The sequence below is a fragment of the Scyliorhinus canicula genome, chromosome 13 (assembly GCF_902713615.1).
Source record: "Scyliorhinus canicula chromosome 13, sScyCan1.1, whole genome shotgun sequence".
Lineage (NCBI taxonomy): Eukaryota > Metazoa > Chordata > Chondrichthyes > Carcharhiniformes > Scyliorhinidae > Scyliorhinus > Scyliorhinus canicula.
The window spans coordinates 146,976,599-146,989,442 of record NC_052158.1 but is presented as its reverse complement, the minus strand read 5'-3'; the positions used below and the strand labels follow the sequence as shown (position 1 = coordinate 146,989,442).

General features: G+C 44.0%; 1 protein-coding gene across 3 annotated transcripts in view; it reads right to left on the bottom strand.

The window, feature by feature from the left end:
* LOC119975763 (mediator of RNA polymerase II transcription subunit 12-like protein) overlaps positions 1 to 12,844 on the bottom strand; it is a 640,706-nt gene that overhangs the window by 135,665 nt on the left and 492,197 nt on the right. For all 3 annotated transcript variants that reach the window (XM_038815591.1, XM_038815593.1, XM_038815592.1), the window contains exons 17-21: positions 11,559 to 11,703; positions 11,317 to 11,435; positions 5,023 to 5,166; positions 2,654 to 2,817; positions 530 to 661 (exon numbers count right to left, since the gene is read on the bottom strand). In XM_038815591.1, coding sequence (XP_038671519.1) covers positions 530 to 661; positions 2,654 to 2,817; positions 5,023 to 5,166; positions 11,317 to 11,435; positions 11,559 to 11,703 — 704 coding nt within the window. The remainder of the gene's footprint in view (positions 1 to 529; positions 662 to 2,653; positions 2,818 to 5,022; positions 5,167 to 11,316; positions 11,436 to 11,558; positions 11,704 to 12,844) is intronic.

Here is a 12,844-nt window from a genome sequence, read left to right as displayed (position 1 = left end):
ACTGATCTGTCCCCTGTAAGAACACCATTCACGACGCCCTATGCTGCTCTGGTATTGCTTGTTTGGCCCTTGTTCCGCACTGTAAGCAATCACTATTTGTTGATGTATCATTTGTCAATGTACTGTGACGATTATTCTTTTGTCTAATATGTACGTACTGTGTACGTTCCCTTGGCTGCAGAAAAATACTTTTCACTGCACTGTGGTATATGTGACAATAAATATCAATCAATCAATCTTTAAATATATCAACACCCCTATTTATGTGCACATGCCTTCAATGAAAATCACTTCTATTAAGATTCCATTTGTATTAACTTTGGAACAGAAAACTCTATCAATTAAAAACAGCCATTATTTGGACATTACAACCAGGCTGCCATGCCTCTCTGTTTTGTTTATTCAGCGACTTGAGGCGATGCCTGGTTCTGTATAAGTATTGACTGAGGAAACGTTTTCTTACGTCTGAAGAGATCAGCCAGTTGCCCCAGAAAGGAAAGTTTTTGGGTTCTGGAGGTCAAGTACTCACCTGAAAAGATCACCAAACTTGCTTCTTAAGTGACTGCACGATACATAAAGATCATACAGGTAGGCCAGAATGCATCTTTCGGGAGAGGAGCATTCTGAAGGATTGACAACATGCTTTACTACCCCACATAGCCTGCAAGAGAGAGGATACAGAAAGGAAGTTGGGAGGATCAGACAGCAGAATGAAAGAAACAGACTGTTCAGGTATCCTGACTTTACCGAACAGCCAATAACTACAGACTTGAGGGCTTCAATCAGTGGCAGTTTTGCCCAGTATAATTGAATTTTCCAGTATAACTGGGGGCTGGTTTAGCTCACTTGGCTGGATAGCTAGTTTGTGATGCAGAGCAAGGCCAACAGTGTGGGTTCAATCCTGTACCGGCTGTGGTTATTCATGAAGGCCCCGCCTTCTCAACCTTGCCCCTCGCCTGAGGTGTGGCGACCCTCAGGTTAAATCACCAGCAGTCAGCGCTTTCCTTCAAAGGAGAAGCAGCCTATGGTCATCTAGGACTATGGCGATTTTATATATTAAAACTTGCTGACTGTTGTCCAGGAAACCCCCATCTGTATAGAACGCGGCCATCTATAAGAATAGACTCAAAGGCAAACAGTGAGTGACTTTGAACTTCATCGCAATGTCATACAAGGTGTCAGAAATGGTACCATACCCTGATCTGAAGTGTTCATGCACAAAATTGTATCTCCCACCATATGTATCAGTGACTGTCTTACAATTCCCAAGGCTGGGCTCTCAAACAGGCTGTTTCTACACTCAGCGTTGATTGTTTGGTGTGCTATACCACCAAGTAACATGACACCTTTGATTAATGAAACATCCAAATGCTCATCACTTTCAGGAGAAAACTGGGAAGAGATAGAAAACTGGGTAGCAATTGGGAGTAGGGTTAGTGGATGTGGCCAAAGGGGGTGGTCAAAGGGGTTGCATTCCGAGGAGATTTTGATGGAAAGGGGGGGGGGGGGCTAATCTTTTAGGGGAGAGAGGTTTAAGGAAGAGAATTCCAGAGCACAGGGGCATGAGGTAACTCAAGAAGTAGCCACCGAGAATGAGGGAAGACACATAAAATCTGAGAGTCAGAAGGGTGTGGAGTACGTGAGATGCAATGTAGGACCAGAGGAGGGCAGAGCGGGGCAGCGAAGAATTTGTAAATCGGGGTAAGATTCTTGAAATTGATGTGTTGGGAGACGGTGAAACTGATGATAACTAGTGAGGACAAATGAGCAGAGCTAGGGAAGCAAGACGTGAAAATAGTTCTGGACAAGTCAAGGCTTTTAGTATTGTCTGGAGGCCAGTGCAGAAGAATAGGTAATGCAGATTCTAACAATGAAGCAGAGACCGTTTGAGTGAGGAACCGGATTGTCGAGAACCAAAAAGGTCATGCCATTGTTTTAACTGTAAATAAGCTAGAATGTAATGCAACTAACAATCCACTGCTATACAAACAATACAGAAACAATTGAGGAGTCCAGAGTGATAGCATGGGTGTCAGAAGCATATAAATTAAGAACAGAATGGAAGAGTGTTTAGGGTACATCAGCCAAGCCACTGATGACAACTTTCACACAAAACCATGGGCGATGGGTGTCATGGAGGAGAACATTGAAGTAAGCTGGATTGGTGGGCTCTGTCAAAGGTCACAAAGAGCTAACGCACCATCGACAGAATCACATAGGATGTCATGTCGACCTGGCTGATCATCTTGATGTGGCCTGTGGTAGAAGCAAACGACTCAAACAGGATGTGGAAAGAGAGTTGCCAGGGAATCAGCAGGCAATGGCACATTGGAGGATTCAAAGCAGCAGGTTAGGAGTGCAGCAATCAGCAAGAACACAAAGGTCCAACAACTGTCTAAATTATGCACAGTTACATTTAATGGCATCAGAGGTTATATAAAGCATCGGGTAGATGTAATCCTAATGGAAGGCCTTGGAAATGTCCCAGTGTATGATGTACTGTGTTTGGGTGTTAATTCATGCTCAGTAATGGTCTGATCAGTAATGCACAAACCCAGTTATAATGAACTAAACCTCACCATGGCCGTGGATGTAACTTTACCGTGAGTCAGCAAAAGCTTGGAATTATCAAAGTTCAAGCACCACTCCTCACCCTTCAAACACTTGTGCCGTCTGGTCAGGGTTGAGCACGAGGCAAGAATGGTAGCGTCGTAGAACGGCCACAATGCACAGGCACAGTCCCGTGGTGTAGCTCCCAGCCAGGCTCGAGGATTTCAACAACAACTCTGCTTCCACCACACTTAATTCGTTGAGCAACTGAGGAGGTTGGATGAAACACACAAGATCAGGTCATTAGCACAGGCGAAAGGTTTGTCAATTCATTGGTTGGGCCTCGAGCTGGAGTACCGCGTCCAATTCTGGACATCACACTCCAGAAAGGGAAGCAGAGCGCCGGAGAGGGTGTGGAGGCAATTTACTAGAATGGAACCAGGGATGAGGGGCCCGGGTTATGTGGAGAGACGACAGAAGTTGGGATTGTTCTCCTGCAATCAGAGTAAGGAAAGGGAGGGATTCAGCGGAGAGGTTCAAATTCGTTAGGGGGGATTTTGATAGTGTAAATAAGGAGGAACTAGTTCCACCACCAGAAGGATCAGTAATCAGAGGACATTGATTTAAGATGATTAGCAAAAGCATCAGCCGGGGGGGGCAGATGAGGAGAATTTTTTTTATGCAACAGGGCACGATAATCTGGAATGTCCACAACCTCAAAAGGTGGCTAAAGCAGTTCCAGCAGTGACTGACTTGTACATGTACATGAAAAGGAGTACAATGCCCAGGGAGAGGGACTAATTGGGTAGCTCTTTCTTGAACCAGCACAGGGACGAAGGGCTGAATGGCCTCTTTCTGTGCACATGATTCTATAAACTGGATGCGAGAGAGTAGAAAGTAATTATTTCTGGTGATTTAATGATTTTTCATTGTTGACTGATATTCCAGCAATAGTTATTTGTGCCACTTATTCACACATGCCAAAGGGAGACAGATTTGATGGACAGTTCCACACATTTAAAGCGGATTTAAACCTCCGCAGCTGTGGTGACGGGACAATTGGCCTAGTTCGGGCAGAGAAAGGAATAAAACAGAATCCTTCAGGACTTTCACTACTTTCCGCTGCTCGGCAACCTGCTGGAAACTCCGTCGGTAGAAAAGCCTGACAGGGTCGGGATTTCGTTTGGTTGCTCTGTCCTGCGCTGTTGACACTGAACATCAAAGGCCCCCATATTTGCAAAGCCCACTTGATGCTGCAGGTCTGCTGGGGTGTGGGGGGCTGGTACCCAGAAAAAGTCACTTCCTTCAGGAGAGAAAAGGGGAATGAGGAAAGTGGAGGGAACCTAACGGAGAAAGATGTGATCTTGCTCCAAAGCGATAAGGTGACCAAAAACGAAAGGAAAGATTGAGATGAAAATGAGAACCTTATTGCCTCCAGCACCTACTCAGGTTTTCCCTCATCGACCCGCTTTACAAAGTGAAACAGCTGAGTCGTCAAAGATGTGCAGAAACTACAAATATATAAATAGACCCTGTTTAGGATATGAGCTCACAATAATATAAATCTTGAATTGGTATGTATCCATTAGGCGAGCCAGCAGTTCAGGAAAATTCAACATTCTGCCATCTGAACAACATGCTTTCTGCTTTCTGGGAAAGTAACATGGTGGTTACCCATTTACAATGGGGAGCAGCTCATTTTTAGTTGGATTGATAAGAATAAACCAATAAAGAAAAAAAGCATCAAGTGGGCTTTCATGACCTCAGCACATCCCAAAATGCTTTACAGCCAAGCAAGTAAATTAGAAGCGTTGTCACTGTTGTAATATGGGGGGATAAAGGGGCACTCAATTTGTACACAGCAAGCTCCCACAAACAGCAGCGTGACAATGACCAGAAAGCTTGCTTTCAGCGACACTGATTGAGGGATAATTATTGGCCAGGCCGTCTCTGCTCTTCTCTGATGCAGTACTGTGCGGTCTTTTCCATCTACCTGCGAGGGCAGATGGGGCCTCAGTTTAACGCCACACCCAAAGGATGATGCATCAGGGCTGTGGTGCGAAGGAAAGTATTGCACTGGGTTTCACGGGAGCGAATGGCAGCCACAACAGGGCGAACCTCCATTTTAGCGCCAGTATGTTCAGCTCTTCAGCTTAAATCACGAGAGATGTGCATGCCAAATTAACACCACTTCTCACTAAAAAACGTCTCACAGCTATAGTTGGAGAGAGCATTTCCAAATCCTGGGCCCTCTGAGCTGAAATAAAAGAGAGGAAAAGGGGAATCTACTGAGCCAGTAATTCTGTGAAGGCTAACAAGTGGCTGAGGGCATGTTTGATCACAGCTGTTCACAGTCTGGAGAGCTCATATCCTCAACCACCATGTTAAAGTTCAAGCATCTAATAACTTTGTCCCAAGCCCTTGGTTTATTGTTGGAGTGCTCCAGAACACAGCACATTATGACAGTCTTACCTGGATAGCAAAGTCAATAAGACCATTGAGATTAAGGGCGCACTCCATCATGTCAAAGATGAGCTGGATGTGGTGTGCCAAAGGCAGATGGTATGAAGTTCCTGAGGCAAAGCTGGTGATTTGTTCCAGGACATTACTGGAAATCTGGAAGGAGATTTAAAATGAATGCTTTTTTGTTCCTCCCACCAAGTGTAAAGTTGCATTTCCAGTACGTAAGATTAGTGGTACAGCTCAAAATCCTTCCAGATTGTTTATACAGCAGGGACCTCTGACTCCAACAGTAGGATGCACAAGAACTTTCTGACTGTAATCCAGCCATTGGAACACTACATGAAAGGTTTCTGCAAAACTGTTTTGAGTATAGACAGCAGCGATGGCCAACTGAAGGCTATTCAAAGAGGTCAAGCAGCCAAGCTTTCACTGGAGCCAGCTGCTTTATTTCATTTTAATAGCCACATATCAAATAAGTTACATCAGTATTAAATAAAAATGTTACATCTCCCATTATCTCATCTATATTACGTGGCTTCTGCTGCCAGAGCAGGGAGGAGTTTTGCTGTTCCCGCAGGCGCACATATCCATATGCATGCAGATCCGTGAAGTGATAGCTCAACCACAAGAACCAGAGTTACTTAAAGGAGCACCCATCTATTATTTTCACAAGAGTACTCTGAGGTAGGCGGTTAATGTGCCCATGATATCAGAAATAAAGAGACTGGGCAGCACGGTGGCGCAGTGGTTAGCACTGCTGCCCAGCGGCACCGGGGTCCCAGGTTCGATCCCGGCTCTGGGTTACTGTCCGTGTGGAGTTTGCACATTCTCCCCGTGTTTGCGTGGGTTTCGCCCCCACAACCCAAAGATATGCAGGGTAGGTGGGCCATGCTAAATTGCCCCTTAATTGGAAAAAATGAATTGGGTACTCTAAATTTATACAAAGATAAAAAAAAGAAATAAAGAGACAAATACACTGGGGAGCCCAATGACATCTCTCAAGATATAGTTTCATGTAAAGAGGCAAGTCCACACGAATACGTTTCCCTCCATCAGCAACTATGGCCACCATTATTAACAAATTTTCTGCAGAAACATGGGGTTGGATTCTTCTACCCCGCCCGCCGCAAGAACGCCACGGGCTAGACGCGGACAATGGAGAAGTCCATTGACCTCGGGCAAGATTCTCCAATCGTCGGGCGGACGCGGCCGGAGAATCCCGCCCTTAGAAGATTTGGATTTTGTTTCGGATTTGGATACATTTGTGTGCAACTGTGCCCAGTGCGTCAATGGAACTGTAACAAGGGCTTATACTAAAGCTTCTTTTGAAATAAAATACCATTTGGATTCCAAGATTGAAAAATATGTTCACAAACACAGATTGAAATGCTTTTAGCTGTCTACATTTAATCTGGACTTTTAAAGATTTTTCTGTGGGAATGCTGCATATTAGTATAATGTAAACAGCAATTCAAAAATTAAGTACAGGCACTGCGAAATGCAGTAGATGCAAATTCCTTCAGACTCACTTGTGTCCAGGAATTTAAAGAGATAAAAACAAAATAGTCAGGGCGGGACAAGGAACATTAAAAGGACTAGTCTTAAGATTTTTGTACCTGCACAGAAGGAGCATTCGAAATTAAAATGGATGAATTAGTTGCGCAGATAGATGTAAAGGGATATGACACGGGGGATTACGGTAACATGGCTCCAAGGTGACCAAGGATGGGAACTAAACATTGATGGCTATTCAGTTTTTAGGAAGGAAAAGATGGAAAGGAAAGATGGTGAAGTTGCATTGTTGATTAAACAAGATTTTGATACACTATTGAGGAAAGATATTAGCACAGATGATGTGGGATCAGTATGGGTTGAGTTAAGAAACAATAATGGGCAAAAATCATTCATAAGGGTGGGTATACAGACCACCAAACTGTAGTGGCAATGTCGGGTTGAGCATTAGACCCAAATTCAGTGATGCATGTGATAAAAGGACATCTGTGATTATGGGTGACTTAAATCTGCATAAAGATTGGCTGTGTCAAATTAGTCACAGTACAACAGAGGAGGGATTTCTGGAGTGTATGCGGGATGGTTCACTGGAACAATACTTTGAGGAACCAACAAGGGAACAGGCCATGTTGGAGTGGATGTTGTGTGATGACAAATAATTAGTTGGCAGTCTTGTTGTGAGAAACCCCTTGGGGATGAGTGACCATAATTTATAGAATTCTAAATCAAGGTGGATAGTGAGATAGTTGATTCTGAGTCCTGAATCTCAATGAAGGTAACAATGAAGGTATGAGGCATGAGCCGGCGATGACGGACTGGGAAACGTTATTGAAAGGAAGGACAATGGGAGGCAATGGTAGGCATTCAAGGAATGAATAGCTGAACTCCAAAAGTTGTTTATTCTTATTTGGCACAAGAGTAGAAAGAGAACTGTGGCCAAACCATGGCTTACAAGGGAAATTAGTAGTATAGGTAGTTTTAGGTAGTAGTATAGGTAGTATTCGAAGACGAGGCATACAAATTAGCAACAAAAAGCAATAAACCGGAGGATTGGGAACGATTTAAACTTCATTAAAGGCAGACCAAGGAATCGAGTAAGGGGAAAGTACAATATGAAAGTAAGTAACATAAAAACTGACTGTAAAAGTTTCTATTGGTATATAAAACCTAATATAGGCCTCTTACAGTCAGAAACGGAGGAATTCATAATGGGGTACACAGAAATGGCTGAGGAACTAAATTCATACTTTGCTTCTGTCTTCACAAAGGAAGACATGAATGATGTACTGGAAGTTCTGTGAAACATAAGTTTTAGTGAGAAACTGAAGGAAATTAGTATTAGTAGAGAAATAGTTTGGGGGTAATTAATGGGATTGAAGCCGGATAAATTTCCAGGGTCTGATCATCTTCATCCCAGAGTACTTAAGGAAGAGGCCCTAGAAATAGTATATCCATTGATGGTCATGCTCCAAAATTCTTTTGACTCTGGAATGGATCCTACAGATTGGAGAGTTGTTAATATAACCCCGCTATTCAAGGAGGGAGGCAGAGAGAAAACAGGGAACTATAGACGTCGGTAGCAAGGAAGATGCTAGAGCCCATTATCAAGGATTGCTTAGCACAGCATTTGGAAAGCAGTGGAATAATCAGAGAAAGTCAGCATGGATTTACAAAAGGGAAACCATGCTTGACAAATTGACGAGAATTTTTTGAAGATGCAACTAGTTGACCAGGGAGAACCGGTTCATGAGATTTATTTAGACTTTCAGAAAGCTTTCAACAAGGTCTCACAAAGCAGGTTACTATGTAAAGTTAAAGCACATGGGAGTGTGGGTAGTGTCTTGAGATGTCCTTATCCTTTTCTAGTTATAAAGTGGCAGGGACTGTTTGGGTTGCAGGATTGAAGGTTGGTTTGCAGGATTTGTTTCTTGGGGTCGGTTTGCAGGATTGAAGGAGCTGGGAGCGAAGTACGGGCTGGAGCAGGGGGAAATATTTAGATACATGCAGGTCAGGACTTTGCCAGAAGGGAGATACAGAGCTTCCCAGTAGAGCCGGCTTCCACATTGCTGGAGGAGGTGCTGACGACAGGGGGAATGGAGAAGGGGGTAAGTATTGGTGGTTTACGGGGCTATTTTAGAAGAGGAGAAGGCACCGCTGGAAGAGATAAAGGCAAAGCGGGAGGAAGAGTTGCGGAAGGGTATGGAGGAGGGATTCTGGTGTGAGGTGCTCCGGATGGTGAACACCTTCACCTCCTGTGTGAGGTTGGGGCTGATACAGCTGAAGGTGGTATGTAGAGCACACCTTACAAGGGCGAGGATGAGGCAGCTCTTTGAGGGGGTAGAAGATGTGTGTGAAGGTTGCGTGGTGGGCCCCGCAAACCATGTTCATATGATTTGGTCCTGTCCAAAGCTGGAGGATTACTGAAAGGAGGTTTTTAGGGTAATCTCTAAAATGGTGCATGTGAAACTGGCCCCGGGCCCTCGGGAGCCATATTCGGAGTGTCACCAGCTGGGGATGGAAACGGGCACGGAGGCAGATGTTGTAGCCTTCATCTCGTTGATCAGCCAAAGGCGGATCCTGTTAGGGTGGAGATCGACCTCTCCACCCTGTGTCCTGGCGTGGCGGGGGGGCCTGCTGGAAATTTTGAATTTTGAGAAGGTAAAATTTGAACTGAGGGGAAGGATGGAGGGATTCTACAATTCCTGGGCGTTAATCATTGTGCACTTTTGAGATTTGATTACATTGAATATTAGGGGGGGATTGGGAGATTAGGGGAGAGGGGAATGTATGTGTTCATGGTGACTATGGGTGATTCCTGATTCCTTTTGGTCATTTGTTTATGTTAATGTTTGGGGGCTAATGTTTGGGTGTTTGGTGGGAGGATGGGATTGTTGTTATTGATATGGGGATTGCCATTGCATTCGTTACTGATTATTGTTTATTGGTGTGGTGCAAATCTGGGAGAAAATGTGGAAAAGGAGAAGAATAAAGTGGCAGGGACTGTACTGCGAGAGTCAAAGCCATTCAAATGGAAACCTACATTGATCAATCTGCTTGAATTGGGTGATCCCACGTTTAGAAAATGGGGGCTAACTTCAGTTATTCTTCAAGCCGCGACAACTGATAAGGGCCGGTAGGCACTATTTAGAGGCATTTAGGCCAATAGTTATCAGCACTGAACCACATTTTAGAAAGATGCAAAAAGCATACCGAATCTCTCCGAAATAGCCAGCCTGCTAAATGTGTTCATAATCGTATTCAGTGCAAATAGCCAAATGGCTAAAGTGCCATTTGCCCAAAGAAAAGGTCATAGAATCTTATTGCACAGGGTGCCATTCAGCCCATTGTGCATGAAAGAGCTACTCAATTAGTCCCACTCTCCTGCCCCATCTCCAGAGACCTGCAATGTTATGCTGCGATATGAAATGAAAATCACTTATTGTCACAAGTAGGCTTCAAATTAAGTTACTGTGAAAAGCCCCTAGTCGCCACATTCCGGCGCCTGTTCGGGGAGGCTGGTATGGGAATTGAACCCGTGCTGCTGGCCTGCCTTGGTCCGCTTTCAAAGCCAGCGATTTAACCCAGTGTGCTAAACCAGCCCCTAGATATGTACCCAAAGATGTGCAGATTAGGTGAATTGGCCATGCTAAATTGTCCCTTAGTGCCCAAAGATGTGTAGGTTAGAGTGTTCTTTCGGAGGGTCTGTGCATACTCGGTGGGTTGAATTACCTCCTTCTGCAGTGTAAGGATTCTATAATTCTACCGAAGCAGCAGGGACTGTATTCCATATACACCTTCGACAAGATTGTGTGGATAGAGGAGATAAGGCTTTCAATAAAGTTATAATGAGCCAGGAATCCCAACTTCCTTATCCGTCAGTAAGTCCGGTCTTGGTAAAAGGCGACTGCAAATTTGTCGACTTGTAGTTTTGGTTTGTAACATTCAATTTGGATCCAGATTTTCTATTCCAGTGGCCCAGGACTGAAAGAACGATGGGGGGGTTTCCATCCGAATTATTGATGAGTGCTCCAAGAATAATCTAGGCCTACTTCACTAATTGTGCCAAATGGACCTCACGTGGGTGAAAATTCCAGAAATCAGAAATATTTTAAGGCTGACCAATACTCATTAAGAGATATTTGATGGAGATGTCAAAAATCATGAACTGGCAGGAGAAAGTTGATAGGGAGAAACTGTTCCCTCTCTTTAAAGGGGCGAGAATGAGAGGGCACAGGTTGAAAGTGATTTGCAAAAGAATTAAAAGCAATGCAAGAAAAAGCTTTTTCACACAGCGAGTGGTCTGGAATGCACTGGCTGGAAGTGTGGTGGAGGAAGGTATATTCGAGGCATTCAAGAGAGCATCAGATGATTACTTGAATGGCAATAATGTGCAGGGTTATGGGGAAAAGGCAGGGCAATAACACAAAGTCATAGTGCCCTTTTGCTGTCGCAAACACGATGGGCCGAATGGCCCCTTCCACATTGTAATGATTCTGAGAAGAGAACAAAATTATGACGCTGATTTAGCTCAGTGGGCTTGACAGTTGGTTTGTGATGCAGAACAAGGCCAGCAACATGGGTTCAATTCCTGTACCAGCTTACCCCAACAGGCGCTGGAATGTGGCGACTAGGGGCTTTTCACTTAATACTTGCGACAATAAACGGTTATTATTGAATAATGGGGCCTGTGTAAACAGAGTCAATGAAACCTTACTGGCGCTCTTGGCAAACCTGCTGCTGTTAATGGTACAGTATTAATGCATCAGTGAGAATGGAACAGCATCTCCGTACCTGGGACGTCACCTGATGTTGGTCGAAATAGGACAATTGTTGAAGTTTGGCAAAAATAGTCTCCAGGGTTAGGGGGGCTTCCTGTTTGGTCCTCTTCGATTTTTGTCCCTCATCACCAGCTGCACAAACAGGGGACAATGACAGCAAAACAGCACATTAATCAAACAAGTTCCTTAAACGCTGCAAGGTGCCATACAGAGGATGAAATTGACCGCTGCTAACATCAGTAAAACGGGACTCACTGGTTTCTGCTGTACTTTTCTTGTTCAGTATTTTCAGAATATCTTTGATAATCTTTTTCAGCTGGTGCCGGGCTTCGTCCCTCTGCTTCCCCACTCCGTACAGAAGAATCATTCGCTGATTGCATTCGTGACTTGAAGTCTCATCCTGTGATTAATAAGTACGGCTTGTTAACTAAATCCTTACAACATTGCTGGTAAGAAGTCTTACAACACCAGGTTAAAGTCCAACATGTTTGTTTCAAACACTAGCTTTCGGAGCACTGCTCCTTCCTCAGGAGAATTACATTGCTGGCAACTTAATGTTGGCAATAAACTTCCACTGCTTAGAATATTTCCATGAAAGTTTTTTTTCTGTGCAACAGTCAGTAATCCATCGACTGTAAACCAGTTAAGAAAGTGAGCAAATCGTTCTCCATGACTACAAAAGTCAATGTCTAAAAATGGGAGGATGCTGCTGGGATGTGATTGTTAACCAGACAGATTTGATGGCTGTAATAAGGTAGAATATTGGGGTTGGTCAGCAATCTCTCCCAATTTTCCCATGCACTGTAACACAGTAAGAACAACAAACACAGGTATATTTAAAATGAAGAGGGACCCATCTTTCCTCTGGCATATCAGAGGCCTCCCCTTTGCGTTTCAAGACTGAAGCCACTCTATCAAGGTTAGAGTTCAGTATGAAATGCCTTGAGGATAGGGTGCTCTGTGCCCACACTATCCCTGGATGTCGGGTCCTTAATTTCCGCTGTGTCCTTTATGAAGACAGAGAGTTGTGGCCAGATGGGTCAAGCAGGAAGGGAAAAGAACACAAAAAACTGTATCGTCTGAATTCACAACTATTAGCTCGAAGTCAGGCAATCTGGAAAAAAAGGGTCACATGCCCTATCTTCTTGCTCCATGAGAACTTTCCTTCACAGGAGCAAGGAAAAGATTATACAGGCTATGGAAAAAGAGGAGAGTGGAATTATTTGGATTGTTCTACCAAAGAGCTGGCAGAGGCACTGTGGGCCAAATGACCTCTTTCTGTGCTGTATCATTCTCTGATTCTACTACGAGGACTGGATAAAATACATCAAATTAAAGTTCCTACCTTTACAAGAGGAAAGAAGAGTTTTGACAATTTTATTTTAATCATGCTTTGTGATCTTTTCCTGTCATGTGGGTGTTGCTAGCACGGCCAGCACTGATTACCCAATTCTTAACTGATCTAGTGTCTTTAGGCCTTAATCTTGAACTGCTGTAGTCTGTATTTGACTGTATTGTGCAGTACAGTTTTGATTTTTTTA